At 48.5% G+C, this 26,137-nt stretch overlaps 2 protein-coding genes across 4 annotated transcripts in view; both read left to right on the forward strand.

Moving 5' to 3' along the window:
- Positions 1 to 3,335: 3,335 nt before the first annotated feature.
- On the forward strand, positions 3,336 to 4,932 carry LOC116830188 (C-C motif chemokine 5-like). Its single transcript, XM_032789497.2, has 3 exons — positions 3,336 to 3,464; positions 3,795 to 3,909; positions 4,499 to 4,932. Exons 1-3 carry the CDS (start codon positions 3,389 to 3,391, stop codon positions 4,611 to 4,613), a joined length of 306 nt encoding a protein of 101 aa, XP_032645388.1. The 5' UTR covers positions 3,336 to 3,388; the 3' UTR covers positions 4,614 to 4,932.
- A 7,983-nt stretch (positions 4,933 to 12,915) lies between these two features.
- Positions 12,916 to 26,137, forward strand: part of LOC116830268 (E3 ubiquitin-protein ligase TRIM39-like) — a 475,516-nt gene continuing 462,294 nt past the window's right edge. For 2 of the 3 annotated variants that reach the window (XM_075074053.1, XM_032789680.2), the window contains exons 1-5: positions 12,916 to 13,380; positions 15,174 to 15,269; positions 19,762 to 19,992; positions 22,110 to 22,132; positions 23,261 to 23,373. In XM_075074053.1, the coding sequence (XP_074930154.1) occupies positions 12,955 to 13,380; positions 15,174 to 15,269; positions 19,762 to 19,992; positions 22,110 to 22,132; positions 23,261 to 23,373 (889 nt within the window). In that variant the 5' untranslated portion in view covers positions 12,916 to 12,954. The remainder of the gene's footprint in view (positions 13,381 to 15,173; positions 15,270 to 19,761; positions 19,993 to 22,109; positions 22,133 to 23,260; positions 23,374 to 26,137) is intronic. The other variant, XM_075074054.1, reaches the window with a different exon arrangement.

Raw genomic sequence — 26,137 nt, forward strand, 5'->3', positions numbered from 1 at the left:
TGCCACGATGCAGGATTTGTTGTGTCTAAACCACCTAAGACAGACAACTCCAGCCTCCTTTTGAAAACCGCCAGTGAAGGAGCTTCCACAACCTCCCTAGGCCTCTGTGCCATTGTCCCACGGCTCTTACAGCTCGGCAGTTTTTCCTGAGGTAAATCTGCCAAATTGCCCTGCTGTAGTTTGAACCAATTGCCTCTTGTCCTGACTCTGTGGCAAGTGAGAACAACTTTTCTCCATCTTTTTTATGGCAGCCTTTCAAGTATTTGGAGACCATTGTCATTTTCCCGCTTAATCTCCTCTGCTCTGAACTAAACATGCCCAGGTCTTTCAGCCTTTGCTCCTATGGCTTGTGTTCTCCCCCTTTGATCATCTTCATTGCTCACTTTTGGGTCCTTTCCGGCTTATACACACCGGTTCTTTTTAATTCCCTAGCTCACGTGTACCCTTTTATGGTCTACTTTTTCTGTCTTGCTTTTGTTCTAAAGAAACACGTTGCCTTTGGAAGGCTGGCTCGTGGCAGGTAAACCCTGTCATTGTCCCTAGGAGAGAGCAGATCTGCAGGGACGGGCCTAAGGAGACCAGCTGGGAGAAGCACAGTGAGCTTCGGAAAGAAATTGCAGCCAAAATCCCTGACCTGGAGGGAGGGGAACATGAGATACCCCCCTGGGAAAGGTGACAGCTAAAAGCACAGGCGCTGAGCTTTACTTTTCCCAGTGGGTGCTCCACCCCCACTCTGGCCTGAGGCCCTGCCCCCACCCACCCCTGAGCCCACCTTGGCTCTGCCTCTTCCCACCCCCACTCCGCCCCCTCCCCGAGGCACCGCCCGCCTGCCCGCCGCTTACTGCTCTCCACCCTCCAGCAAGTGCCTCTCCGAGTGGTGCCTCCAATCATCTCTTTGGCGGTTCCCCTGATTAGCTGATCGGTGGTGCTGCCCAAGAGCTGTGGCTGGTGGGTGCTGACCCACTATTTTTTTCCATGGGGGCTCCAGCCCTGGAGCCCCCATGGGGTTGGTGGCTATGGCTAGAAGCCTGAGATCTGAGTGGGTTGCCCTCAAGGAGGCCACAAAGGTGCAGAGGTGCAATTGCCCCAGCACAGTGACGGGAGTTTGCATGATGGGAGCTCGGTTTTTTAAACAGACCCCATATGTTGTAATGGCACCGAGGGTATGTCTACACAGCGAAAAAAAAGCCGGGTAAGTTGACTCAGGCTGTGGGACTGAGAATGGCAGTTGAGACATTTAGGCTCGGCTGGAGCCTGGGCTTGGAAATCCGGTGAGGGGTAGGTTCTCAGAGCCCCGTCTGCACCCCAAGCCCGAACGTCTACACTACTGTTTGTAGCCCTGCTGCCCGAGTCAGTTGACTGGGGCTCTAAGACTTGCTGCTGCAGGACTTTTTGCATTGTAGACGTACCCTAAGACTCTGGTTGGAATTTGCAAAGGCGCCTCAGGGACCTATTACTATTAAATAGTTGTATTGTGATAGTGTCTCACAGACCCAGTCATGGCCCAGGACCCCAAAGCGCTTAGTCTAGGCACCCAAATCCCTTTGAACTCCAATGGGAGGCGAGCGCCTAACTCCCTGAGGCCTCTTGGCAAACCCAGCATTGGGGTGTCTCATGTTCAGTCTACCTGGAGTGCACTCAGGCAGGGGATTCTCCCACTAAGTTGATGGGTAAAGAGACATGAAGCATGAAGCTGAATTATGCATCATTCAGTTACCCTTTCCTGGTAGATTCAGAAAGGGCTGGAGTACCTTGCTGCTGCGCTAGTTTCACCTGGATAATATTTGGGTGAGTAAAATTATGATAATACCGTTGCTCCTCTAACCTGAACAATTTTCCAATATTTAGGGCTTAGCTTGGTTGTTTTCATTAGGAGGAGAAATTAAGGATCCAGTCTGGTGTTTCTTTGGTGCAATCTTGTTTAATTACAAAGAACGCACACAATGGCCTGTTTCTCTCAGCACAATCGGAACAAAGAACAGTTTCTTTGCTCATAATTCCAAGCCTGCCTTTCCAGCCAGCTCTCTGTCCAAAAGAAGCTCACTCTCTTGGCTTCCTCTCAGGGCCACGCTACTAGCACTTCTCTGGCTCTCTTCTTCTGACACACACAGCTGCAATCCTGTCAAAGACTCAGCCCAGGCATTTTCAATCAGTTTCCATGGAAATCCCTCTTGTTATCCAGTGCTTAGAGTGGTGGCTTCTATTGTTTTGGCTATCTTACTCCATAAAGGAGTTTAGTTGCTTCCTCCATTTAACCTGAATGAAGGGTAGCTAGTATACCCAGAAGTTTTCAGTGAGATCTGTGACTGCCCAGAGAGCAATGATACACCTGTTGGCAGCTAACCACATGCCACAGCATAACAATATTTTGCTTTTCTCTAGCCTGTTCCATCCAAGGCTTCCAAAGCTCTCTATAAACACTAACAGAACTGAGCCTCACTTCCCCTGGGTGACGGGTCAGTATGATTGTCTGCAATGACAAGTGGGAAAGGTGAGGCACAGGGAAGGGAAATGACTTGCCCAAAGACACACAATGAGTCAGTGGCAAAGTGGGTACAGAATCCAGATCTCCTGGCTCCCAGACCTGTGCTCCAACCACTCAACCCTGGTTCCTCTGGAAGTAGCAGTTGAACATTGATGGTGTTTGGGATCCCCTCCCATGGGAGAAGGTGCCAAGGGTAAGTATGCAGAATGGCAGGGCAAGCGTCCCCCACATTCCTCAACCTTGGGCTGAAGGGACCTGCATTTCAAGTGGTGAGAGGCCAGGTCAGCCTCTGTGACCACTGGAATTTTGGTGTCTCTGCTGGGGCTGTCACCAAGCAGGCTGACTGAGCTGGTTTCTTCTGTGATGCAGATGCTGTTCTTAAAACTAAGAGCACAAAGAAGCTATTACAAGGTAATGACCCTTGATCAACAGCTTCATCCACCATCTTCTACATGAAAGGTCCCATAGTCTCTAAGGTGTCACAAGTACTCCATATCTCCACTAGTACCAATGCCCTGAGACATGCATCCCCCTGGCCTCTTCTCCGTGTAAAGACCGGTGGGTGATTTCAAAGAAAAAGCAGCAGATAAGGTGCTGGATGGGCTCACATCCTTTTTCCTCTGTCACTTGCACCATGCCTTGCAGCAGGGGGGTGGAATTGCCCAGTCATAGACCGCACTTCCCTCTTCTGCTTCTCTTGATTCAGCAAACTTTGTTCCATTGTATCACCAGTATCCTATCACGGCATTTCCTGGGAGGTGACAGCATTGACACCGTTGCTCAGTGTTCACCCCTCATAAAAAGAGGAGAGAATCCAGGGTTCCGTGTCAGCTGCACAAGGAGGGTTTGAAGGAATCCCATCTCTGGTTCTGCACCTGCAGCTCGTCCCCACCCGACAGCAACATGAAAGTCTCTGTGGCTGCCCTCGCCATTCTCCTCATCGCTGCCTTCTGCTCGCAGGCCTCAGCTGCTGGTCCACGTGAGTCCAAGTTCAGTCTGTGGAGCTGTGACCGCTCTCCCCTCCATCTTCCCAGGCTAGCGAAACAGTGACAGCGGGCAATGCCTGGGCACACACTCCTTCTGAGTTTTCATTGCCAGTAAGGAGAGGTAGGCTTGCCCCCTCTCGCTGCCTTACTGAAGGATGAAGCTGTGATGCGAGGTACCCCCCATGCCAGACAGCTCAGAGATCTCTCTGGGAACCTCCCTCGGAGCTAGGGTTTAGCAGGAGCCCCTTTGCACCTACAGGAAGGGAGCTCTCCAAGCCAGCAATGAGAGAGACCAACCACGATTCTCTTGTCTTCTCTTTCAGAGGCACTCAACACCCCAAGAGTCTGCTGCTATAAATACTCTCTCAAACCAATTTCACGGAGCCGCGTGGTGAAGTATGAATACACCAGCAGTGACTGCTCCAAGCCGGCTGTGATGTGAGTATAATACCCAGCCAGATACCATATGCTCCAGGAGATCCCACCCCACCCCACAGGAAAGTGCCTCCTGGGGCACCGAGTAGTTTGGGATATCATGAGCGCAGCCTGTGGAAGAGACAGTCCTGAGCCCTCGGCTAGTTTTATGGGTCTCTCCACTAGAGACAGGCTAGGCTCAAGGGGGTTTTCATCCCTCCGCCCTGCCGCCAGATGCTGAGGCCACACAGCTATAGTGCAGTGTTACAGCTGGGGAGGCAGTGGTGAGACTGGAGGGTGGATTTCCTCCTCTGATTGGCTGAGAGAACCTTTTGGTGAAATTCAGCCAATTGTAGTGAAACTCTTCCCTAGCGTTATGAATAAGCTGGTTTCTGAATGGCTGAAGATTTTTGAAAAACTTGTTAGTAGTGAATAGTGGGTGGACACCCAGCAATCCAATGGGCCCATTAGCTACTAGCCGTTGTGTCGTTAGGACCATTCATCCCCTGTGTGTGCAGCCGTCGTGCGTTTGCTCTGAAAACAAGCCCCGTTTTCCTCCGCCGCCCTTCAGAGCTGGTACCAGGCTTTTCTAACCGGGGTTTTCTCTCTGCAGCTTCACCACCATCAAAGGCAAAACATTATGCACCAATCCAGATGAGAAATGGGTCCGGGATATTGTGATTCAGCTGAGGGCGAGGGAAGCCGTTTCAATGGCACCCTTAGCCTAGGGACTGACATCTTCCTGCAAAGCACTTTCCCAAACAGATTTCCAGGAAGCACTTTACCTGCTCTCTCTACATTGGCAACACTTTGAATCCTTATGGGCTATTTGACCCAATTAATGTTGAACTGCAAAAGATTCTAATGGCTCTGAATTGTATTTAAGGGAATTTTAATGGCTCTGAATTGTATTTAAGGGAAATTTTAATATATTTCTTATGTGAACTGTGAAATATTTCATTCTCCTTTGTATTTGTTGGGCTTAAGTTTATTATTTATTTTACAAAAAAATAAAAATAAAACAAAAAATGGAAACTCTTGGGCTAATTCTCCTGCTGCAGGCATCCCGTCTGTCTTTTCTATTCAGACCCCAAGCCTGCAAACACGTGCTTAACTCGAAAGCACTCGTCCCGTTGGAGTCAGTGGGACAACACATGCTTAAAGCTACCCAAATGCCATGTGTCTGTAGGACCAGGACCTTAGACTGGAGGTTCTTCTGGGTCGGGGTGGGGGGTGTCTTACTCTGTGTTTATACAACACCTAGGACAAGAGGGTGCAGAACCGGATCAGGGTCTCTAGGCACTACTGTGCTATGAGTAAATCATAAGCATTAAGGCTGCTATTGAAGGCTTCTGAGGGCACCATGGCGAGTAAATCTTTCTGCACGCAAAACAGCTGAACGTCTTTCTCTCTGGCTGGGGGGCGAGTGCCTGTGCAGCAGGCTGGGTCTGGAGCTGCACTGTGGAGTCAGTTTGAGTGCTTATGGTTGCATGGGAGTTGCACACTTTGCAACTGAGGAGCAGAATTAATGGGATAGAAGAAAGACGAGCAAGGAGGGGAAGGGGCAGGACAGGATGAGGACCAGCAATGTGCTGCCTCTTGCTAAGACCCATCCCGAGGGTGCAGGTGCTGCAGAGGGGAGAGATTGCTGAATGTAGTTTGTTTCCCTGGGTTACTGGGTTAGAGCACCCACCTGAGAAGTGGGAGACCCCTGTTCAAATTGTTTGTCCCTCTTGGGCAGGGAGGGGAATTGAACCTGGGACTCCCCCCCAGGTGAGTGCTCTAACCTCTGGACTAAAAGTTATAGCATGGCGGCCACCTCCTCCTCTAGCAACTTTGGGTGGAGCGAGGCAGGCATCTCACTCATTCCTGCAAGAAACTACTTAGGTGCCCGAGCCACCTGATTCCAGGCAGCGGGTTCCCATTCGTGAATCGCTAAATAGAGCTATGGCCTCCCTGCAGCCCAGACATGGGTGCCTCGCTCTGATCAGCATCTCCCGGTGGCTAGCGTAGGGAACTCCCTGCCTCGTGTGCAGGGTCCTGCGGCTCACAGGCAAGGTATGTCTCTCTCCCCCTCAGGGCACAGAGAGCCTGAGTGTCCAACTTAGGGCTGCAGATCGCAGTGTTGTTCCTGAGATGTTTCTAGGTGACTATAAGTGAGGTGATGCTGAGCATTGCAAAACCTCAGTCCCTTCACGGATCTGAGACAAGCTACAACCAGATTGAAGAGGAGCTGCTGGCAATGGCCTCTGGCTCTCAATGGAAAGAGAAGAAAGACCATATTCCTGAGGTGAAAGATCACAAACCACTGGAAAGCTGGTTTAAAAACCCCTGTGTCTAGTAGTGCCACCTTGCATCTATGTGGGGGAGTGGACGCTGCCAAGCCAGGATCTCCAGTTGGCTGTCATTTGTCAAGAAGCTACATCTAGCAGGGTGGGAAATAGATCAGTACCACCGGAAACAGCCACTGCTGAATGTGAACTCCATGGGATGATGCACAGGGTTGCTGCTGCCTCAGAATCAGGGATTACCCTACACCCCCCCCGAATTTCCCCAACACCCCCGCACTCCAGTTTTGTGAACTAGTTACATGCAGTGTTGACAATGTAGTGATTGTTTGGAAATTTGAATTTAAATGGAAACATCAATACTTACTTTAAAAGCATATTATAGTGTATGATAAAATACGGGTATCTGAAAAAGTATAATAGATTTGAAAAGTATGAACATAGACTAGCTTCCTTATACAGCTGTTGTTTTTTATGACAATGTCAGTGCATTCATTTCGGTGATGTTAGCCAACATAATCATTTCAAATGATGATTTGTAAGTAAAATCTAAATGAGCTCTCCCTGACAGCTAGTGATGATTGCTTTCTATGATGAGATGATTGGACTTGTGGATGGGGGCAAAGCTGTTGATGTTGTATACCTTGACTTTAGTAAGGCTTTTGACACGGTTTCCCACAGCATTCTCATCAGCAAACTAAGGAAGTATGGGTTGGAGGAATGGACTGTGAAGTGGATAGAAAACTGGTTGAATCAACGGGCTCGACGCGGTAGGTATCAATGGCACACCTCTAGTGCAACCAGTAACAAATGGGTGTGCCCCAGGTCTGTCTTAGGGCTGGCTGTCTATCAATGTCTCATTAAGATCTTGATGATGGAATGCTTGCCACATTAAGTAAAATTTGCAGATGACACCAAGTGTGGGGGAGTGTGGCAACGCTGGAGGCAGGGAAGGATTCAGGGGAACTTAGAACAAATGGAGAGTGCGGCCACAAGAACCTCATGAGTTCAATCACGGACAAGGCAAAGGTCCTGCACTTAGGAAGAAAAACCCCAGCACTGCACAGCTGGGGACTGTTTGCCTAAGTAGCAGTGCTGAAAAAAGTCTTGGGGGTTCGGTAGATGGAAAGTTGAACATGGCCTACAGTGCTCTTGTAGCCAAAAGGCTAATCAGCATACTGGCTTATTAGTAGGTAGTGCAGCAGATCGAGGGATGTGATTATCCCCTCATTCCACTGGTGAGGCTGCATCTGGAATTATGTGCCAGTTTTGGCGCCACACTACAAGAAAGGACGTGGAACAATGGAGAGAGTCCAGCAAAGGGCAACAAAAGATAAGGAGACTGAGCACAAGACTTATGAAGAGAGACTGAAGGACTAGCTTATTAGCCTGCAGAAGAGAAACTAAGGGGGGATTTATAGCAACCGTCAACTACTTGAAGGTGCTCCAGAGGAGGAGGGCTAGGCTGTTCTCAGTGTACGGAGGACAGAAAAGGAGAAATGTTTGAAGTTGGCAGTTGCAGAAGTCAAGGTCTGGATATTAGAAAAACTTTCTGACTAGGAGAGTGGTGAAGTATTGGAATTGGGTTTGCCTGAGGTTGTAGAATCTCCATCTTTAGAGCTATTTAAAGTCCGGCTAGACCGCACCCTGGCTGGGATTATTTAGGGAAAATGGTCCTGCCTTTAGCAGGGGGTTGGACTAGATGACCTCATGAGGTCCCTTCCAACCTTTTGATTCTATGATTCTATGATTCTATGATCTGGGGGCTGGGGAGAAAGGCTTCAGGACTAGACTGTATTTACATTCACACCTAATCTACTTAGGTATCCAGCAAACAGAGCTGTGTTGCCCAAGTGACAGATTTTGACTGGGGGTGGGTTACAAATCACTTGAATGCGGGGGGCGGGGTGTCAGGGTAATGAAATGTTATTATTCTTATTGTATGAGTAAAGGGTGGTAGAACTGTACTTAGCCTGTGCTGATTGAGGGCATCGAGAGAGAGGATGGGGACAGGTATTTTGCTTGATGGTCTGCCTGAGTCACAAGTGCTATTTGACCTGCCTCTCTCCACTGTTTAAAGACAGAGCTGATCAGGCTCCATAGATAGACTTTTGTTTTGTTAAGTGACCACTGCAGCTGAAATCACTGATAATCAGGTCTAAGTGCTTAGACCTGCTGTGGGACAGTGTTTTTGTGTAAAAGACAGCCCAGACTGCACTAGCAGCAAGATTCCCCCACTGAGAGCTCAGCTGAAATCACTGAGAGCTGAATGCAACCTCAAGAGACAAACTTGCAGAGGTCACAGTGGCAGGTGGGAGCAGAAGGCGACAAAGTGATGGAGTGAACGGTGGTCAGAGCGAACAGTAGCAGCTGGAGGAACGAGCAAGGTGCGTTCTTGCCCCTCACCTGGGAGGTGAACTCATGTGAAAGCACCTCTGAACTCTGAGTCTCCACTGACCAAAGACAACACCTGTGAGTGTTCATGAGGCTATTAAGAATTCTGGAGACACAACACAGTTCATGTGAACACACACGGCTGTGGCATCCTACTTTCTATTTAAGCAAAAAATACCACACACTACAAACTGGAGGCCAATGTTAAGTGTATTGTCACTTGTTCATCCTGCAGCTGAACACTGGTTCTGAACAAGACCAGCAAATGCTCACTATCTTTCTGCACGAAACTCTGCAACAGTGAAAGACTCAACAGTTGAAAAAGTGAAGAACTCTCTCACCACATTCAAAAAATTTGCATACATGGCTGATGAATGCACCAATGCAAATGCACATCAAGTATTAAATCATTATGTATATTATCTTGATGTCAATGGTAGGTCAGTAGATCCATTTCTAGATGTTCAAGTTATAGAGACACATCAGGTGCATCTGTGACAACCCACATCTTAGAAGAGGTAAATGCTTGTCAATTGGACCCCAAACAGACGGCTACTTGTGCATTTGATAGATCTGCAAACTTCTCTGGAAGATATGGTGGAGCACAAGCTTTGCTCAGAGAAAAGTGTAACCCTAATCTCTCCCATACACACTACAGAGGCCATCTACTCCAACTAGCGCTAGTATGAGCTGCAGACTCTTCAAAAGACATTTAAAAAGCTACAAATTTAATGTCTTCATTATACTCTTTTTTCAGCAAGGGTCCAAAAAGACTGAATATCTTGGAAAATATAAAAGATACACTGGGACTGAAGTTCAAATTAGTCTAACCTGGGAAAACCCTCTGGCTTTCTCATGAGTGATCCTTGGCTGTTGTCTTAAAATTACTCCAGCCGTTATTACTGGCTTTGGAAAGTATCTACCAATATGGGATGGATCTAAGTAGGGAGGCTGGTGGATTACTTTTGCTACTATGTTCAGAGAAGACTATTGCCATTCTCTTTCTTGTAAGTCTACTGTTGAAACCATTTGGGTCATTAAACAATGTCATCCATGCATCTGCTACAACAGTAGTAGATCCTTGTCCAGCAATAGAAGCTACATTTGGATCAATCAGAGAGCTATCCATTGAAAACGTACTGGAGGAAGCAAGACTTTAGTCCAGAGGGTGACTAATGAAGGCATTTATACTGAATCCTTAAGTGAAGAGGACAAGAAGTGTTTGTTAAGACAACTGAAAAAGTCCCCAGACTTGAGTCTTACAAATCTACATCAGCGACTTCTAGATTCTACTCAATCTCTATTTAGCTTTTACAGATCCCCGTCCTATAAAACACCAACGGTTGAGTGGAGTGAGGCACTACCAGCAATGGGACTGCCATCTGCTCAGGTCAGAATAGAGAATTTGAACACAGAGTGGAATATCATATGATGAACGAATTTGACTTCAACTTTTTTTTTATCATCACTGGTGGCTTGACCTGATCTTTGTGCAGTGTTTTCTGGGAAGAAAGAAATAGGAATTCATCTCTTGCCACTCCCAGTCACAACAGCTACAGTTGAACGTTCTCTTTCCTCATTGAATAGAATTTTGTGTTGTGAAAGAAGTCACCTTCTGCCTGATCATGTGAATGAACTAATGAGAATATCAGCTGAAGGAATGGAAGTACTGGACACGCAAGAAGCCACCAAAGATGAACGCACTGCATTCAAAAAGTTTATTAACAAAGTTGTGCAAAATTATAATGAAAAACCAAGAATTATGTAGATGTAGTGCTTTATAGAAGGCTTGAGTAGCCAACTTTAATTTGTGTGATGATTTTAAAACATGAGTTAAATCTAATAAAATGATAATGAAAGATATTTCAGTTTTTACTATGGTGCCATAAAGCCCACCTTCACTTTCACCCTCATGGTCTCACCCCTCATCAGCCTTGACCCGCCCCCCGTAAATTTGAACACTCCCCCTAATTTCAATTCCTGCGGAAAACACTGCTCTAACCACTGGGCTATGGGACATTCTAATGGAGGGGGTTTCCATCCCATCCATCAATCCATCTCTCCTGTTGAAGCTGTTCCACTGTGGATATATAATGAAAAAATTACTGGAGCAGAGAGATGGGGCCCTGGGTCTTCCACTTCCCCGGTGGGTACCCTAACCACCATGCTATACAGTCTCTCTCTCTCAGCCACCTACTTTTAAAGTATTTGGTGACCGTGCCTACTGTGGGTCTCAGCTGCCAAATTCAGGGCAGACCACAAGAAACAGGGCAGACACTCTCCAAAACTGGGGTTATTCTCACATTAGAATACACCAAGCCAGCAACCAAAGTGAGCTCCTGTATTGCCACTCTGGAGAACAAGACACTAAAAATACAGTTTCCTTAGGCAATCCAGGCCCTATCACCACCCAGACAGCTGGTCTTCGTGGTGAAAGGTTACTGAAAACCAGATTCACTATACATAAAGTTCTTCTAATCCCAAAGTATCCGCCACTCCCCCAGGTCAATATATATATACATACTTAGTTTAGACCTTACCAAATGCCACATTTGTAGCCAATCCTTTAGTAACTAAAAGCTAAAGGTTTATTACTAACAAGAAAAGAAGAGAGTAATTAAATGGCTAAAGGAATCATACATTACAAGTGACTTCAGAGTTTGTAGAACAGGTTCATTTCACAGATGGACATCTGCTAGTCTCTCTGGTTCACCCACACCAATTCAGGTCATCAGTCCACTGTCCAAAGCTTCCATTTGTTAGAAAATCAGAGTCCAGAGGTGAGAAGCAGGTCTGAAGACAATGCAGTGATGTCATAGTCTCCTTTTATACTTTCAGCCCAAGTGCCTGGAAAGTTATGGCCAAAGATGGAGCCTTGGATCACACGTCCTAACATGCCTTGCTTAGTCCTGGGGCAGCCATTGCCTGAAATGTCTCCAGGACAGGCTCATTGGCCCAGCTGATTGTAGTTAGTGGCCCATCAACCCAGGGATGGCTAGTCTGGATGTAAATGTGCCTGAACAAGGCCTAGTTGAGATACAAACACGTAGCTAATATTCATCTCCTCAGCTACAAGGGTGACATGGAGTTAAACAGGATAATCACACTGAACAGTTTATAACTTGTCCATTGACACACCTTGTACAAGATTTATTGCAACTCTGTAACAGTGGGGACTGGATGTGTGTAACGAGTTATCTTCCCTTTTACCCAGCATCACATATTCATCCAAGGTGGAACAGCTTCATCAGCAGCGACTCAGGAAGCCGAGGGGGAGTTTTGGGGATCATAGTCCCTTTGTGGCTCTAGGCCTTAGCGCCCATACAGAATAGCTTATCATCCCACTCTCCCCCAGCCCTGTCGATCGTGTGAAGTGGGCACTTTGGCTATTGCTTTTATTTCATCTGCTTCATCGGTTAAACTGAACATGCTTAATTTATGTCCAATTTAGAGAATTTCTATATGACCAATTTTTGACTTTTAAGTAGGGTGTTACGTGTCGTTTTCTCATTCTCTACAATCCCACTGACACTGATCACTGTGTAGTGTGTGGTCCCTCGCTCACATTATGACGTCATCCATTCTCACTGCAGCGTCACTTAAAAATCAGAGTAAATCACATTTCAAAGTACTTTGGAAGCCCAATAAGTATGTAAAAGCATTCGCTGACACCTACAGGGCTAGATCGTCAGCCAGTGTAAATCAGGCCAGCTGCCGTGTCTTCAGTGGAGGAATGCTGATTTACACCATCTTAGTTTCTGGCCCATAATGTTCAAGTGATTAATTAAAATACACTAATTGGAGCTTGACGAGTCTAACTTCATTTGAAGAATGCTGGTTCTTTGTCTGATACCCAGCTTGTTTTTTCTTATCTGCCACCCCTTGCTTCAGTCATTTTCACTGACTAATGCCCACGCTAAATTTAAATTACAGGGATCGGCTTTTCAGTTATAGACACACGACTAACCTAGTGCACGGATATGCTACCGTCTCAGCCGTTCCCAAATTGCTCATATTATCAAGATCATTTTTTTTAAAAAAGCCTCCCTCAGGGCAAAAGGAATTTTCCTGTCTGTCCGGTTCATTGGAATCAGCCACACATCTGCCGTGAGGCAGCATCCTCCTTCCAGGCACCGTGAGCCGGGCTCTGAGCTCTCTGAGTGCAGTTTTGTGGCACTGACAGCCAAGCTGCTCTAAGTAATGCCCTGACTGGCCAGGTATCTGATCTGAGCAGTGCTGGCCATTAGAGCGAGCGGTGACAGCTCCCCCAGGGCTGGAGCTAGCTCACGGTATTAGCATAGTCCCACCCGCACCAGTAATATGACTCCTCCCCTGTGCAGTGGGAAAGTGAAAGTGACCCGGAAACTGCCACACGGCAGCTGCCACCATGGCCTTCGTGAACCCGCTGGAGAAGCTGCAGGAGGAGGCCATTTGCTCCATCTGCCTGGAGTACATGAGTGACCCCGTGAGCATAGATTGTGGGCACAACTTCTGCAGGGCTTGCATCACCACCTACTGCCAGAACAAGGGGTTCGGGGCCAGCGGGCCCGTGTCCTGTCCTCAGTGCCGGGCAGCCTTTTGCAAGAGCAACGTCAGGCCCAACAAGCAGCTGGCCAATATCGTGGAGACCATCAAGCAGCTGGGGCTGCCGCCGGCCAAGGGGCAGCCAGAGGCGCTCTGCAGGAAACACGAGGAGAAGCTCAAGCTCTTCTGTGAAGAGGACGGGGAGGCCATTTGTGTGGTGTGTCGAGAGTCCCTGGAACACCGGCCTCACACTGTCTACCCCATTGAGGAGGCAGCCCAGCTGTACAAGGTAGAGGGGAGCTGGACTTAGGGTCGCCAACCCTCCAGTGCGGTCCTGGAGTCGCTAGGAATTAAAGCTTATGTCATGGGATACGGCCAACCAAGATTGACAGCCCGAGCTGTGCTGCAAGAGCTCTTTATTTACAGCTTCCCCTAGACGCTCCTCCATCTCCCAGTGTAGGGGCTTGGTTAGGGGAAAGGGGGTGTGGCCAAGTTTTCGGCATTCTGGGGACACTCCCCACCCAACCTTGACTCAGTCTTATGGGGCGGTGGGTGGGGGGAGGGCGATTCAGTTCCCTTGGCCCATTCACTCTCTGCTGACTGAGCCTGCCCATTCGGTGCCAGCCGCGATGGTGATTTGGCGAGGTGAACCCCTGCCTCTCTCGGGCTGGGCTGAGACCCAGCAACTCGTTACGGTCAGGCCACAGAGTGGCCAGCAGATGGCAACAGGCTTTGGGCACAACCACCCGGGGCTGGACCCCCCTTTCTTATTCCACGGTTCCCCTGAGCCATCCTGCTCCCCTTAACCCACAAGTCCCCAATCTGGGGGGGGGAGTGTGTGCTTCCCCAGGGGGTGCAGCTGGGGCCAGGCCAGCCCTCACGGGGGGCAGGGAGGGAGTGCCACCCAGCCCTACTCCTGGCCCCAGCCCCGGTGCCAGTCGCAGCTGCCAGTCCCGCACCTCGGCCCTCAGGCAAGGCTCTGCTCCCAGCCCCACCCCCAACTCTAGCCATGGCCCCAGCCTCAGCCCTCTTGCCCCTGTCCATGTCGCCCACTCCCGGAGTCGCAGGCCCGCTCCTGGCCCCGAATTTGGAGGGGGTGGGGAGGGCATGGACATGAGTAAGGGGGGAGCAAGATAAAAAGTTTGGGGATAACTGTCTTAACCACTTCACTCCCAGTCACCTGCTCTAGCCAGAGCCTGGAGAAACAGCAGCCCAGATACTGAACAGGAAGAGGGATTCTCCAGGTGCGAGGAGGGAGGGCAAAGGTGGCTGCTCCCCACCTTGGCAGCCTCTGGATTCTGGGGCTGGGGATTGATCTGGGCTCCTAGGGTCGTTCTGGCAGCAGGGACTAGCTGGAGCACAGAGGGGCCTTGAATATTCCCTCCTCTCCATTCATGCCCCCTACACTCCAGGCCAGGCCGAAGGGGTGTAGAGCTGTAACACCTTTGCCACACAGGGATTCCCCTTATGTGAGGGCAATGCCAACGCAGCCAGTGAAACCAGCTTTTCATCTGCTTAGTGCTGCCAGAGAGCCACAGAATAGCAGGAGCCAGGACCACAATCTGGATTGTTAATCAGTCACTAATTTTGCTCACATAAATCCAATTTGCGTGTTTTTGTGCACACGTGGAATTGCAGGAATAGGGCGTGCAAAGACATGCAGGGGCAACTTGGGGTCCAGGAAACGACAAGCCCCTTTCTGCACAGATTGCTCCTGGAACGCACCTGTAATGGGAAGGCATTAAACTGCTGCGAATAATGAAGAATCTCAGCCCCTGTGACTGAGTTGTATAGAAGCCTGTTCAGGGACAGGCAGGGAGACAGTTAATACTCCTTGAGCTGAGGAAAGATCACAACTGCCTGATCTCAATGAAGGGATTGTTTGGGCAGTAGGGGTGGATCAGCTGTTAGAATGTTAACTGTCTCCTTGCCAATCCCTGAAACAGGTTCTATATACCCCCCATCAGCCACTGGAGTGCAGGTTTTAACCGGTTTGATAGGAAATGCAAATAGCTGAGATCAAGTCAAGCAGAGATGGGTCAACACTTCAGGAGGATTGACTGGATTTATTTTTCTTGTCAGATCAAACTCCAGAAATCCCTGGAACGGTTGTTAAAAGAGGTGGATGAAATTAAGAAACATGAAATGGTGGAGAGGATGAAAACCCAGGAATGCAAGGCAGGTGTTTGGGTTCCTGTAGCAAAAAGGGCACTTCTGACATCGATGCCGCATTTGAGAGAATGCTGTCAACCTCAAATATAGTTATTAAAAAAAAGATAAATTACTTTAAAAATTAAATAACAGTTTCAGGTACCACATCTGCTCCTCGGGCAATTTTTTAAAAAATTCATAACATTTGTGTATAAAAAATCCCCCCTGTTGCCATAAGAGACCCACAGAAACAAAGGAAACTGACTATAGCAGGGAGAACAGTCAGAGTGACTAGGCAAAAAGTACTGGGAAATTCACCAAGTAACTGAACTGGAGAACAATAGAGGGCGATCCTTATTTTTCTTTAAGCTTGGGCTTTAAGAATATCGCCAGTAATCACGATAAAAGTCATGAGAGTTGGCAGCACAATGTGCTGTATTTTACGCTAATGGCTATTCTCCCTGCCTGGGGGAAAGCCGGAAAGTGAAACTGAGTCGTTTGATTATACAGAGCAGGAGCCAGACGCAAAGAATAAACAAGGAGCATCAGCAATAACAAAGAAATGTGACTTTCAAAGATCTCTCACTTTTTATGGATTTGGGGCCAGAAAATACCATCTAGCCTGACCTCCGGTAGAGCAGGAGGCAGAGAATTTCACCCAATGACCTGGTGGGTTATTAGAGAAATAAATCTATTTAGCTTAACAAAGAGATGGTTAAGGGCTGATTCGATCACAGTCTATAAATACTTACACGGGGGACAAATATTTGATATTGGGCTTTGCAGGCTGTCAGAGAAACATGATCCAGTGGCTGGAAGTTGTAGCTAGACACATTCAGACTGGAAAAAAGCCACAATTTTTGAAGTAATGGTAATTAACCACTGGAATAATTTACCAAGGATTCTCCATCACTGGCAATTTTTAAATCAAAATGGGATGTTTTTCAAAAAGCTCTGCTCTAGCAATGATTGTGGGGCAGTTCTGTGACATGTGTCACACAGGAGGTCAGACTAGAATGATCACAATGATCCCTTCTGGCCTGGGATTCTATGAATCAGCTTGTTTACAGCGTGTGATCCTCAAGATAACAGTATCCCTTGGTTGCAGTGTTGGCACAGATGTGGGGACGTAAAGGCTGAGGAGGGTGTTATGAAACATGATGTGTCTTTCTGCCCTGTGACTGTGCCTTGTTTGAGTCAAGGGTTAGGAAATCTCTCCTCCCGGGGCACAACACAGCAGCCCTGGCATGCCGTGGATTTGTATATGAGGGTTATTTTTTTTCCAATTCATATTCCATGCAAATTAGTGCATGTAAAAGCACCCTGAGCACCCACAACTCATGAGGCAGGCCCATAGAAGGCCTGAGAGAGGCTTAAAAATCAGGACATTAGAATAAAGAAATTGGAAGGGTTCTTTTTATTCACCTTCTGGTCTTCGAGCCTTTAGGGTCATAGTTAATGCAGGATATTGAACCTGGAATATCGGGGTTTGAATCAGTCTCTGTTAGAGACTAGGGTGCTACCTAAGTGAGGGGTAGGTTGTCCCCATTTGCTACAGCCAGGTGGGTCCTTACATCTTCCTCTGAAGGGTCTGGTCCTGGCCACTGTCACAGACAGGACACTGGGCTCTGAGCCAATCTGGCACTGCCCATGTTCCCGGGGTGACCTCACTTCACATTTTCAAGCTTTTCTCTGCACCCATGAGGGCCAGAAAGGTGCTTCTGAGTGAAATTGAAAGTGGAGCTTCTCCTGCACCCTTGGCTCTGGCATCTGGGAAACACCAGCTGTCATGAGGCCCACGAGCCGTAATGCTGTGGGTCTGACTCAGCGGCCTGGGGAACAGATGTACTGGGACAGTGACAGTGAAACTTCCCCCCGCCAGCTGTCCCCTGCACTGGGGGATCCCCTCCGGGGCTGGGGCTGGGGCTGGGGGAGAGCTCACAGAGGGCCACCCAGCTCCCCCTGGGCTGAGATCTTCTCTCTTGTTTCAGTCTGAGAATGAGGAGATCACACTTCAGTCCCTGCTCCTCCTTCTGCGGCTGCTAAGAAGGGCCCAGTCCAGGGAGAACCAGGTGTTGGGAGCAGCTGCCAAGCGGCAGGACCTGGGAGCCCAGCTCCTCTCACACGGGCCACCGGACAGTCATTAGGTGGGATCAGGCGTAGGGCGTCGCTAACCAGCGCTAGACACGTGCCGGGGGCTGAGCAGCAAAAGGCGCAGGGGCTCAATATGGCGGTCCTGAGCCTGCACAGATGGGCTGCTCGGCCCCGGCCTTCCGGCAGTTTGAAGAAGGCCCAGTGTGGTGGCCAGTGGCCTCTGGGCTGCAATCACTGTGCTGGGCTGAACAGAGCAGCCTGGCCTATTCCTTAGGGTTTGCTGCCAGCTAGAGGCCATTGTATTTAAACACGGTGTAATAATTCCCTCTCGAGTTGCACTGAATCATCTGGTCCAGGGGTCAGCAACCTTTCAGCAGTGCTGTGCCGAGTCTTCATTTAGTCACTCTGGTTTAAGGTTTTGCGTGCCAGTAATACATTTTAATGTTTTTAGAAGGTCTCTTTCTATAAGTCTATAATATATAACTAAACTAGTGTTGTATGTAAAGTAAATAAGGTTTTTAAAATGTTTAAGAAGCTTCATTTAAAACTAAATTAAAATGCAGAGCCCCACTGGACCAGTGGCCAGGACCCAGGCAGTGTGAGAACCACTGAAAATCAGCTTGCTTGCCGCCTTCAGCACCCATGCCATAGGTTGCCTACCCCTGAACTAGTCTAACTCCAGCCACGATGTGGATTTGTTGTGTGTGTCTAAAGTAGCTTCACAGGTGTGAAGTTCAGGCTGCCTGGTCTATAATTCCCCAGCTCCTCCTTTCCCCACTTTTGAAAGATGGGCACCACATTAGCCCTTCTCCAGTCTTCCGAGACCTCTCCTGTCATCCATGACTTTGCAAATGGCTCCGAGATTTCTTCAGCTAATTCCTTCGGCACCCTGGGGTGAATAGCATCCGGCCCCGCTGACTTGAACTCATTTAACTTACTCAGAAGATCTCTGATATTTTCTTTACTTATCCCGATGTGTGTCCCTTTCCCTTTATTGTCTGTGATAACTTTCCTAGTCGACTGATCACATATTTTTTGCGTGAAGACTGAAGCAGAATAGGCAACAAGAAGAAATGATGGTGTTTTATCAGAGAGCTGTAATTGGATTGATGAGCGTAGACCTTGGTGGTGGACATATACGCTCTGAAGTTTGTACAGTAACTCTCACTTGAAGTTATCCCCGTTAACGTTGTTTCGTTGTGACGTTGCTGAGCAGTTAGAGAACATGCTCGTTTAAAGGGTGTTTGGCAGCCACCTGCTTTGTCCACTGCTTGCAGGAAGTGCAGCCCATTGGAGCTAGCTGGTGGGGCTTGGAACCAGGGTGGACCGGCAGCTCCCCTATCAGCTCCCCTAAGTTCCCTGTGCAGCTGCCGCCCAGCAGGCTATCAATTGCCAGCAGTTCAGCTGTCCCTCCCCCCACTGCCATGTGCTGCTCCTGACCTCTGCCTTGGAGCTGCTCCCAGGAGCCTCCTCTTTTCTGTGCAGGGGAGGGGAGGAAGAGAGGTGCTAATGTCAGGGTGTCCTCCACTCCTGCCCCACCCCTCCTTTACTCTACCTCCATAGAGTCGGGGTCGGGGGAGGGAACATGACAGGGTTCAGACAGAGGGAGCTTGCTGGCAGCAGCTGCTGTCTCAACTTGCTGATCTACTTAAAAAGGCAGTGTACTTAGAGTGGGTCAGCTTATTTAAAGGGGCAATGTGCATCTCTCTCTCACACACATGATGGGTGTCTCTGTCTCTCTCTGCCATGCTGTCTCCCCTCCCTCCATTTGTGCTGCCTTGTAGAGTGTGAGGCCACATTAGCAACGTGTTAACCCTTGAGGGTTCAGCCAATTGCTAGTTCATCATTTAGCAGAAAGGCATTCCCTGGGAAATATCCCACCCTCTGACTTCACCACCTCAAGCTTCATAATCATCATTGCTGTGTACAATATTAAATTATTTGTTTAAAACTTATACTGTGTATATATATAAAATATAGTCTTTTGTCTGGCAAAAATTTTTTTCCCTGGAACATAACCCCCTCATTTACATTAATTCTTATGAGGAAATTGGATTCGCTTAACATCATTTTGCTTAAAGTCGCATTTTTCAGGAATATAACTACAACATTAAGCTTGGAGTTACTGTACCTCTGAAAGTTGTGATGATGTTTACTTCCAGTACATTATTAAGCCACTAGATATCTCTGTGCTGCAGACAGTTCCAACTGGGATCTCATCCCTGCTATACAAGGGAGATGAAGTTGGAACTCAAGCTGTGTGGAAACATATTGGTTTTTCTTTAGTTGTTTTGTTAAGTAAATGCCTCCTGTTTAAGATGCACTGGGATTTTGTATATCCTCTCAGTTACTCTAGTAGTTTATGATTTTAATGCATGCTGTTGATATGCCCTCTTCTTGTTCCTGTGTATTTTTCTTTCTGAAGGAGATAGTTAAAAAAAAGAGAGAGAGGATTGTGATTGAATTTGGGAAGCTGCACCAGCTGCTGGCTGAGGAGGAGAAGCTGCTTCTTCAGAAGCTGGAACAGGAAGAGAAGATAATCCTGCAGAGAATCAACGAAAACCTAACCAGACTTTTAGAGCTGAGATCCTCTCTGGACAAGCTGGTCCTGGAGATAAGGGAGAAGTTCCAGCAGTCAGCAGACAGGTTGCTCAAGGTGAGTGGGTGGCAGAAATCCCCTCTCTCTAGCCAGACAGAAGGGAAATGAACTTGGATCCCAGGACACTGGAGTCCAGGAGTTAGGGTTAGATCTCCTGACACTGTAGTCCGGGTGTGTCTGACTCTTCCCACTTCATTCAGTTCTCTGCTTTACTAACACCAGCTTGCGCCTGGGGTGCGGAGGGGTGCGCAGTCACCCTGCCTCCAGGGAGCATCAAAGTGGGATGGTTCTCCAGGGCAGCACAGCTCCTGCTGGTGCTTCCAGGTGTGCAGGGGGAGGGCACCGCTGCCCCACTCCTTAGGAGGATGCAATCCGTTACACCCAGTGCATCCAACCTGCTCTGCTGGCCAGTGGGAGGACATGGCCATGACTGCTCCCTGCCCCCTTTGACGAGGGGAAGTGCCCACAGGAAGGAGTAGCCCCTGCCGTCAGGAAAACACCAGGGCTGCATCTGAACCTGATAGGGCTCCTGGTCACCCCTTCCCCCAGGTAGGGCTGGACATGATCAGTCCATTATTTCCTCAGGGAGTAGAAGAGCTGTGATTTCTCAGTGCCAGAGCAAGGCACTGTGCCACCTAAGGTGAATGTGCAAGTTTGTTTCCGTTATCCGGTGGCTCCCTGCCCCCGCCCCCCACTAGCTCAGCTGGGCACCTTTCAAGAGGAGGGGAAGTGACATCTAACCCGTGTTAGCTAACATGCAGGGTGGGCTGTTACCATGTTGTGACCTAGACACATTGGAGGATTGGGCCAAAAGAAATCTGATGAGGTTCAGCAAGGACAAGTGCAGAGTCCTGCACTTAGGATGGAAGAATCCCATGCACTGCTCCAGGCTGGGGATCGACTGGCTAAGCAGCAGTTCTGCAGAAAAGGACCTAGGGGTTACAGTGGATGAGAAGCTGGATATGAGTCAGCAGTGTGCCCTAGTTGCCAAGAAGGCTAATGCATTTTGGGCTGCATTAGTAGGAGCATTGCCAGCAGATCGAGGGATGTGATTATTCCCCTCTATTTGGCACTGGTGTGGATACACTGGGAGTACTGCATCCAGTTTTGGTACCCCCACTACAGAAAGCATGTGGACAAATTGGAGAGAGTCCAGAGGAGGGCAACGAAAATGATTAGGGGTCTGGAGTACGACTTACGAGGCGAGGCTGAGGGAACGGGGCTTGTTTAGTCTGCAGAAGAGAAGAGTGTGGGGGATTTAATAGCAGCATTCAACTACCTGAAGGGGGTTCCAAAGAGGATGGAGCTCGGCTGTTCTCAGTGGTGGCAGATGACAGAACAAGGAGCAATGTTCTCAAGTTGCAGTGGAGGAGGTTTAGGTTGGATATTAGGAAACCCTATTTCACCAGGAGGGTTGTGAAGCACTGGAATGGGTTCCCTAGGGAGGTGGTGGAATCTCCTTCCTTAGAGGTTTTTAAGGCCCGGCTTGACAAAGCCCTGGCTGGGATGATTTAGTTGGGGTTGGTCCTGATATTCTATGATTCTATGACTGCCCCACCACTTTCACTCAGGTCCATGGGGTGGACTATGAGCTGCAAAGATCAATGCCATAGTCTTTTAAACCCAAACGGTGCCCCAGAGAGACCTGAGAAGAGTGGGACAGGAGCGGCTTCTAGCTCAGTGATCCCAGCACTTTCCCAACAGATTCCTTAGATGAAGGATGCTGGGTGGAAGCTAACAGCTACCTCTGGGTCCCGGGAGAAGGAAGTGACACGGTACGGAATTCCCTTTCATTCTGAGCTGATGGGAGAGAATACAGAGCTGTGAAATGAGCAGATCGTATCTAGGTTAGGTCCTTCCATGGGTCCTGTTACCATAGCAGCTGAGCACCTCTTAATCTTTAGTGCATCTAGCCTCCCACCCAACCTAAGGAAACATTATTATCCCCATTTTACAGAGGGGAAACTGAGGCCCAGAGCAGCTAGATGACTTGCCCAAGCTCACATGGGAGCCTATGGCAAAGGAGGGAATTTCACTCAAGTTTCCCAGGTTCCCTAGGCTGGGGACCTCCTTCCTCTCTGTGCTCATGGGATTAGAACCAAGTGACGCTGACCGGCTCCCCTGCAGTTCTGGAGTGGCTAAAGTGCGCAATGTTTTTCTTTGTCTCCTTTTAGGACACGAAAAGCACCTTGAGCAGGTACGTGCCTCGTTTTGCTCCTGTTAACGGGTGTGGCTACCTTGAGGGGCTAAGCAGGTTTGCAGCCCCCAGTCTCCCTACAAACACAGGTTCCACCCCCCACCCTTGTTTTTTTCCAAGAAGTCTCATGTAGCTCACTAGTGATGGAAACTAACCAGAAAAGGTCCCGTCTGGGTGCATGGACAGTAAAGAATTCCTGGCACATTTATGAAGAGCAGGGAATCCGCTCACCCTGGTACCCCTGAGCCCAAGTCCCATCCACTACTGCAGAGCACGCTGTGTGTTGGCTGGTTGCCAGCTCCCACCCCAGAGGTGGCTGCGCTTGAGGAATGATATACCGTTTATTGTTTGCTCTGGATTGAGTTGCTGTGAAATGCATGATGTTATTGCTCTGATTAGAGCTGAGAATGTTTCTTGATGAATTAATTAGTACATTAATTTCATCTTTCTCTCTGCCTGGGAGTGGCTACCGATCAATGACTGCAGGTAATCCTTGGCCTGAAGCTATTTTGAGAGCAGTTGATTGGGTGTAATTTACATTCAAAATTCAGGCTGCTGTGACTGGACACCTGTCCCCTGTATAGCTCTCTTCCCTGACTGGAAGAGTACACCTCTTGGACTCAGATTTCTGGGGCATGATTGTGAATTTGAAATGAGCCTAATAGTCAATGGACACCTCTGCTAGTAAAGTAACTGGCCGCGATTGGCTTCCCCAGTCAAGGGGTGCACAGTACAACCCCAGAAGGCCACAAGGGGTCAGTGGCTAATGGCCCCGAGGGCTGTCAGTGGCTGGGGATTGTCAGGACACAGGAAGGCTCTGGCCATGTCCGCTATCAGGGTCTATACCAGCCTTGGGGAGGGGAGCAGCCAGCTCCATGCGTTGGGAGGCCTCCCCTTATGCTGGGTTGATCCTTCCGTGGATGGCTGTGGGCCTCAGGCTCAGGGCCATTGGCTGGGATATCCCTGGAAACTGAACGCTAAGTGGGCGTGGAGACAATCCACACACAGATGTTTCACAATGCAACCCGCTCCTTGCAGGGGATTGGCTGCTCTGCTCGCCCAGCTGCAGGCATAGCCGGTGATTGGCCGGGGGCTTGGTGCTGACCTGCTGGAACGTCTTCTTTCCAGGTGTGAAGCTGTGACATTTCAGGCTCCAGAGGCTTGCTCCTTGGCACTAAAAGAGAATTACAGCATCCCAGAGCACTGTCTGGGCATGAGGAACATGCTGAAGAAATTCAAAGGTAAAGTGGAGCAGGGGGCTACAACACTTTGCTCCTGAACTGTGAGCTGATGGGATGTGTGAGTGCTTTGGCCTAGTGCAAGGGGGTCCTGGTCCCGGACTGGGGCTCCTAGGCGTTTCAGCAACATCCACACGAAATAGTAATAATCATTTCCAGGTCGAGTTCCCATTCACACTGAGGCATGCACCACTTTAACCAAGGGCTTGGCTACAAGAGGAAAGTTGCACCGGTTTAACTTAAATTGGTTTTAAACCAGTTGAGTGAAAGTGGTGCAACCTCCTGTGTGACCACTCATTTCAGAGTCTGGGGGGAGGGGTGTTTTTGGTTGTCTTAAACCAATTTCTAGTGGCTTTATGTGAAACCAAAACAAGCCAGGTTTGAAGTGAAATCAGAACATCCTCAGGGCCTTGGGCACTTGTTTAACGAGACTGAGTTAAAGTTGCATCTTTAGCTAAACCAGTGCAATTTTTTCATGTTTTCAAAGCAGTTTAGTTCAATGGGTGTCAGTTTGTGTGTGAACTCTGTTAAAACAGTTTCACATATTTTGATGTAGCAACAAAACCAGATTAAGCAGTTCTAGGTATCTATAGGATCCGTGTAGTTGGGGGGCTGCTTACTGAGTCCCCCACCATGGCTGGGGTCACTTTTTCAGGTACCCTGCCCCTGTTCCCTCTGACAGGCCCCTTAAACACTGCACACAGTCTCTGTGCAGCTCACAGCACCCTTCCTGGGGTTGATGTGATATCAAATAATTTGACGCCATCCTCAGAGTCCTTAATCACAAAATAATTCAAACAGCCCTTCATAAGTCCCCAACATAAGAACGGCCATACTGGGTCAGACCAAAGGTCCATCCAGCCGAGTATCCTGTCTTCCGACAGTGGCCAGTGCCCCAGAGGGAGTGAACCTAACAGGCAATGATCAAGTGATCTCTCTCCTGCCGTCCATCTTCACACTCTGACAAACAGAGGCTAGGGACACTGTTCCTTACAAGCATAGAATCCCTAACCATACTTCACAAGTCATACTTCGCTCTCTGGCAGCATCTCCCTTGCTCTTTCTTTTTCTCTTTTACTTACTGGTGAAGCAGACGTGACTGATTAGTGTATAGCCGCCACCAGCTATAATTTGTGGTTTATGGCCTCTTACTCTGCCCTGTGTCCTGCAGATAGTGTAACAGCGGCTTTCTAGTACAACCCCATTTCTCTGCTCTTTTCACTGAATAAGGAAACAAAAGTTACATTAAATTAAGATGTTTGTGTTCCTCAGAAAGCTTTTCCTGCTCTTCCTCAAAGCCCTCAGCTGCCCTGAAAAGGGGATCCATAGTTTCGTCCCCTTCCAGAGCACACAGACTTCGTCTTTGTGTCTATTTATTCAAGACATTTTTGAGTGTGAACCATCATGCCCAGTGAGTATGCTAACAAAATCACATCACTTTCCCGATCCAGGCCCTGAAGGATGTTGTTCTCCTCAACTCTAGGGCACAATTCCAAAAATCTTCCTTGTTTTTCATTAATCTCATTTGTTTTTGCCATTCCTCTTACACATTTTTCTGTACGGGGCTTTGGAATTCCTGTTCGCTCAAGGGTTTTCCTGTGTCAATATTTCTATTTCTTTCAGTGTTGGTAGCTGCTTTGTCCACCATTTTGTTTCCTGTTATCCCGATTCACCCTGGGATCCAAGCTAATGCTACATGTATCCCTGTCTGCACTAGCTCTGTTATTAGAAATATAATTTCATTGATTACGTCATTTCTGTGAACTGAGACATCCTTTTCTATCACCATAAGGCCTGAGACTGAGTCTGAAAAAATGACCACTGTGGCTAATTCTAAGTCAGTGCCACAGGAGATATGATTACTCTCTATAAATATATCAAAGGGATAAATACCAGGGAGGGAGAGGAATTATTTAAGCTCCATACCAATGTGGACACAAGAACAAATGGATATAAACTGGCCATCAGGAAGTTTAGACTTGGAATTAGGCGAAGGTTTCTAACCATTAGAGGAGTGAAGTTCTGGAACAGCCTTCCAAGGGGAGCAGTGGAGGCAAAAGACATATCTGGCTTCAAGACTAAGCTTGATAAGTTTATGGAAGGGATAGTATGATGGGATAGCCTAATTTTGGCAATTAATTGATCTTTGATTATTAGCGGTAAATATTCCCAGTGGCCTGTGATGGGATGTTAGATAGGGTGGGGATCTGAATTACTACAGAGAATTTTTTCCTGGGTGCTGGCTGGTGAGTCTTGCCCACATGCTCAGGGTTTAGCTGGTCACCATATGTGGGGTCAGGAAGGAATTTTCCTCCAGGGCAGATTGGCAGAGGCCCTGGGAGGTTTTTGTCTTCCTCTGCAGCGTGGGGCATGGGTCACTTGCTGGAGGATTCTCTGTACCTTCAGGTCTTTTAACTACGATTTGAGGAATTCAATAGCTCAGACATAAGTTAGGTGTTTGTTACAGGAGGGGGTGGGTGTGATTCTGTGGCCTGCATTGTCCAGGAGGTCAGACTAGAAGATCATAATGGTCTCTTCTGATCGTAAAGTCTATGAGTCTAGGTGCCGGCTTCCTCTGGCCTCAGGGGTGCTCAAGCCCCCGCTCTGCCTTAGGCCCTGCCTCCACCCGACCCCATTTCCCAAGCTCCCACCCCTGCCCCACCTCTTCCTGCCCCTGCTCCACCTCGGCCCCATCCCTACCCAACCCCTTCTCACAAGCCCCCACCAGAGGTGAAACTAATTTAAAGGACTTACCAGTACTCTGAAG

Source organism: Chelonoidis abingdonii, chromosome 20, assembly GCF_003597395.2.
Source record: "Chelonoidis abingdonii isolate Lonesome George chromosome 20, CheloAbing_2.0, whole genome shotgun sequence".
NCBI lineage: Eukaryota > Metazoa > Chordata > Testudines > Testudinidae > Chelonoidis > Chelonoidis abingdonii.

What these genes read in the sequence shown, in the direction of transcription:
- LOC116830188 (XM_032789497.2), top strand. Translation starts at nt 3,389, where the DNA reads ATGAAAGTCTCTGTGGCTGCCCTCGCCATTCTCCTCATCGCTGCCTTC. An exon ending in GGCCTCAGCTGCTGGTCCAC is followed by an intron (nt 3,465 to 3,794) that starts GTGAGTCCAAGT and finishes CTTCTCTTTCAG; the next exon opens with AGGCACTCAACACCCCAAGA. An exon ending in TGCTCCAAGCCGGCTGTGAT is followed by an intron (nt 3,910 to 4,498) that starts GTGAGTATAATA and finishes TTCTCTCTGCAG; the next exon opens with CTTCACCACCATCAAAGGCA.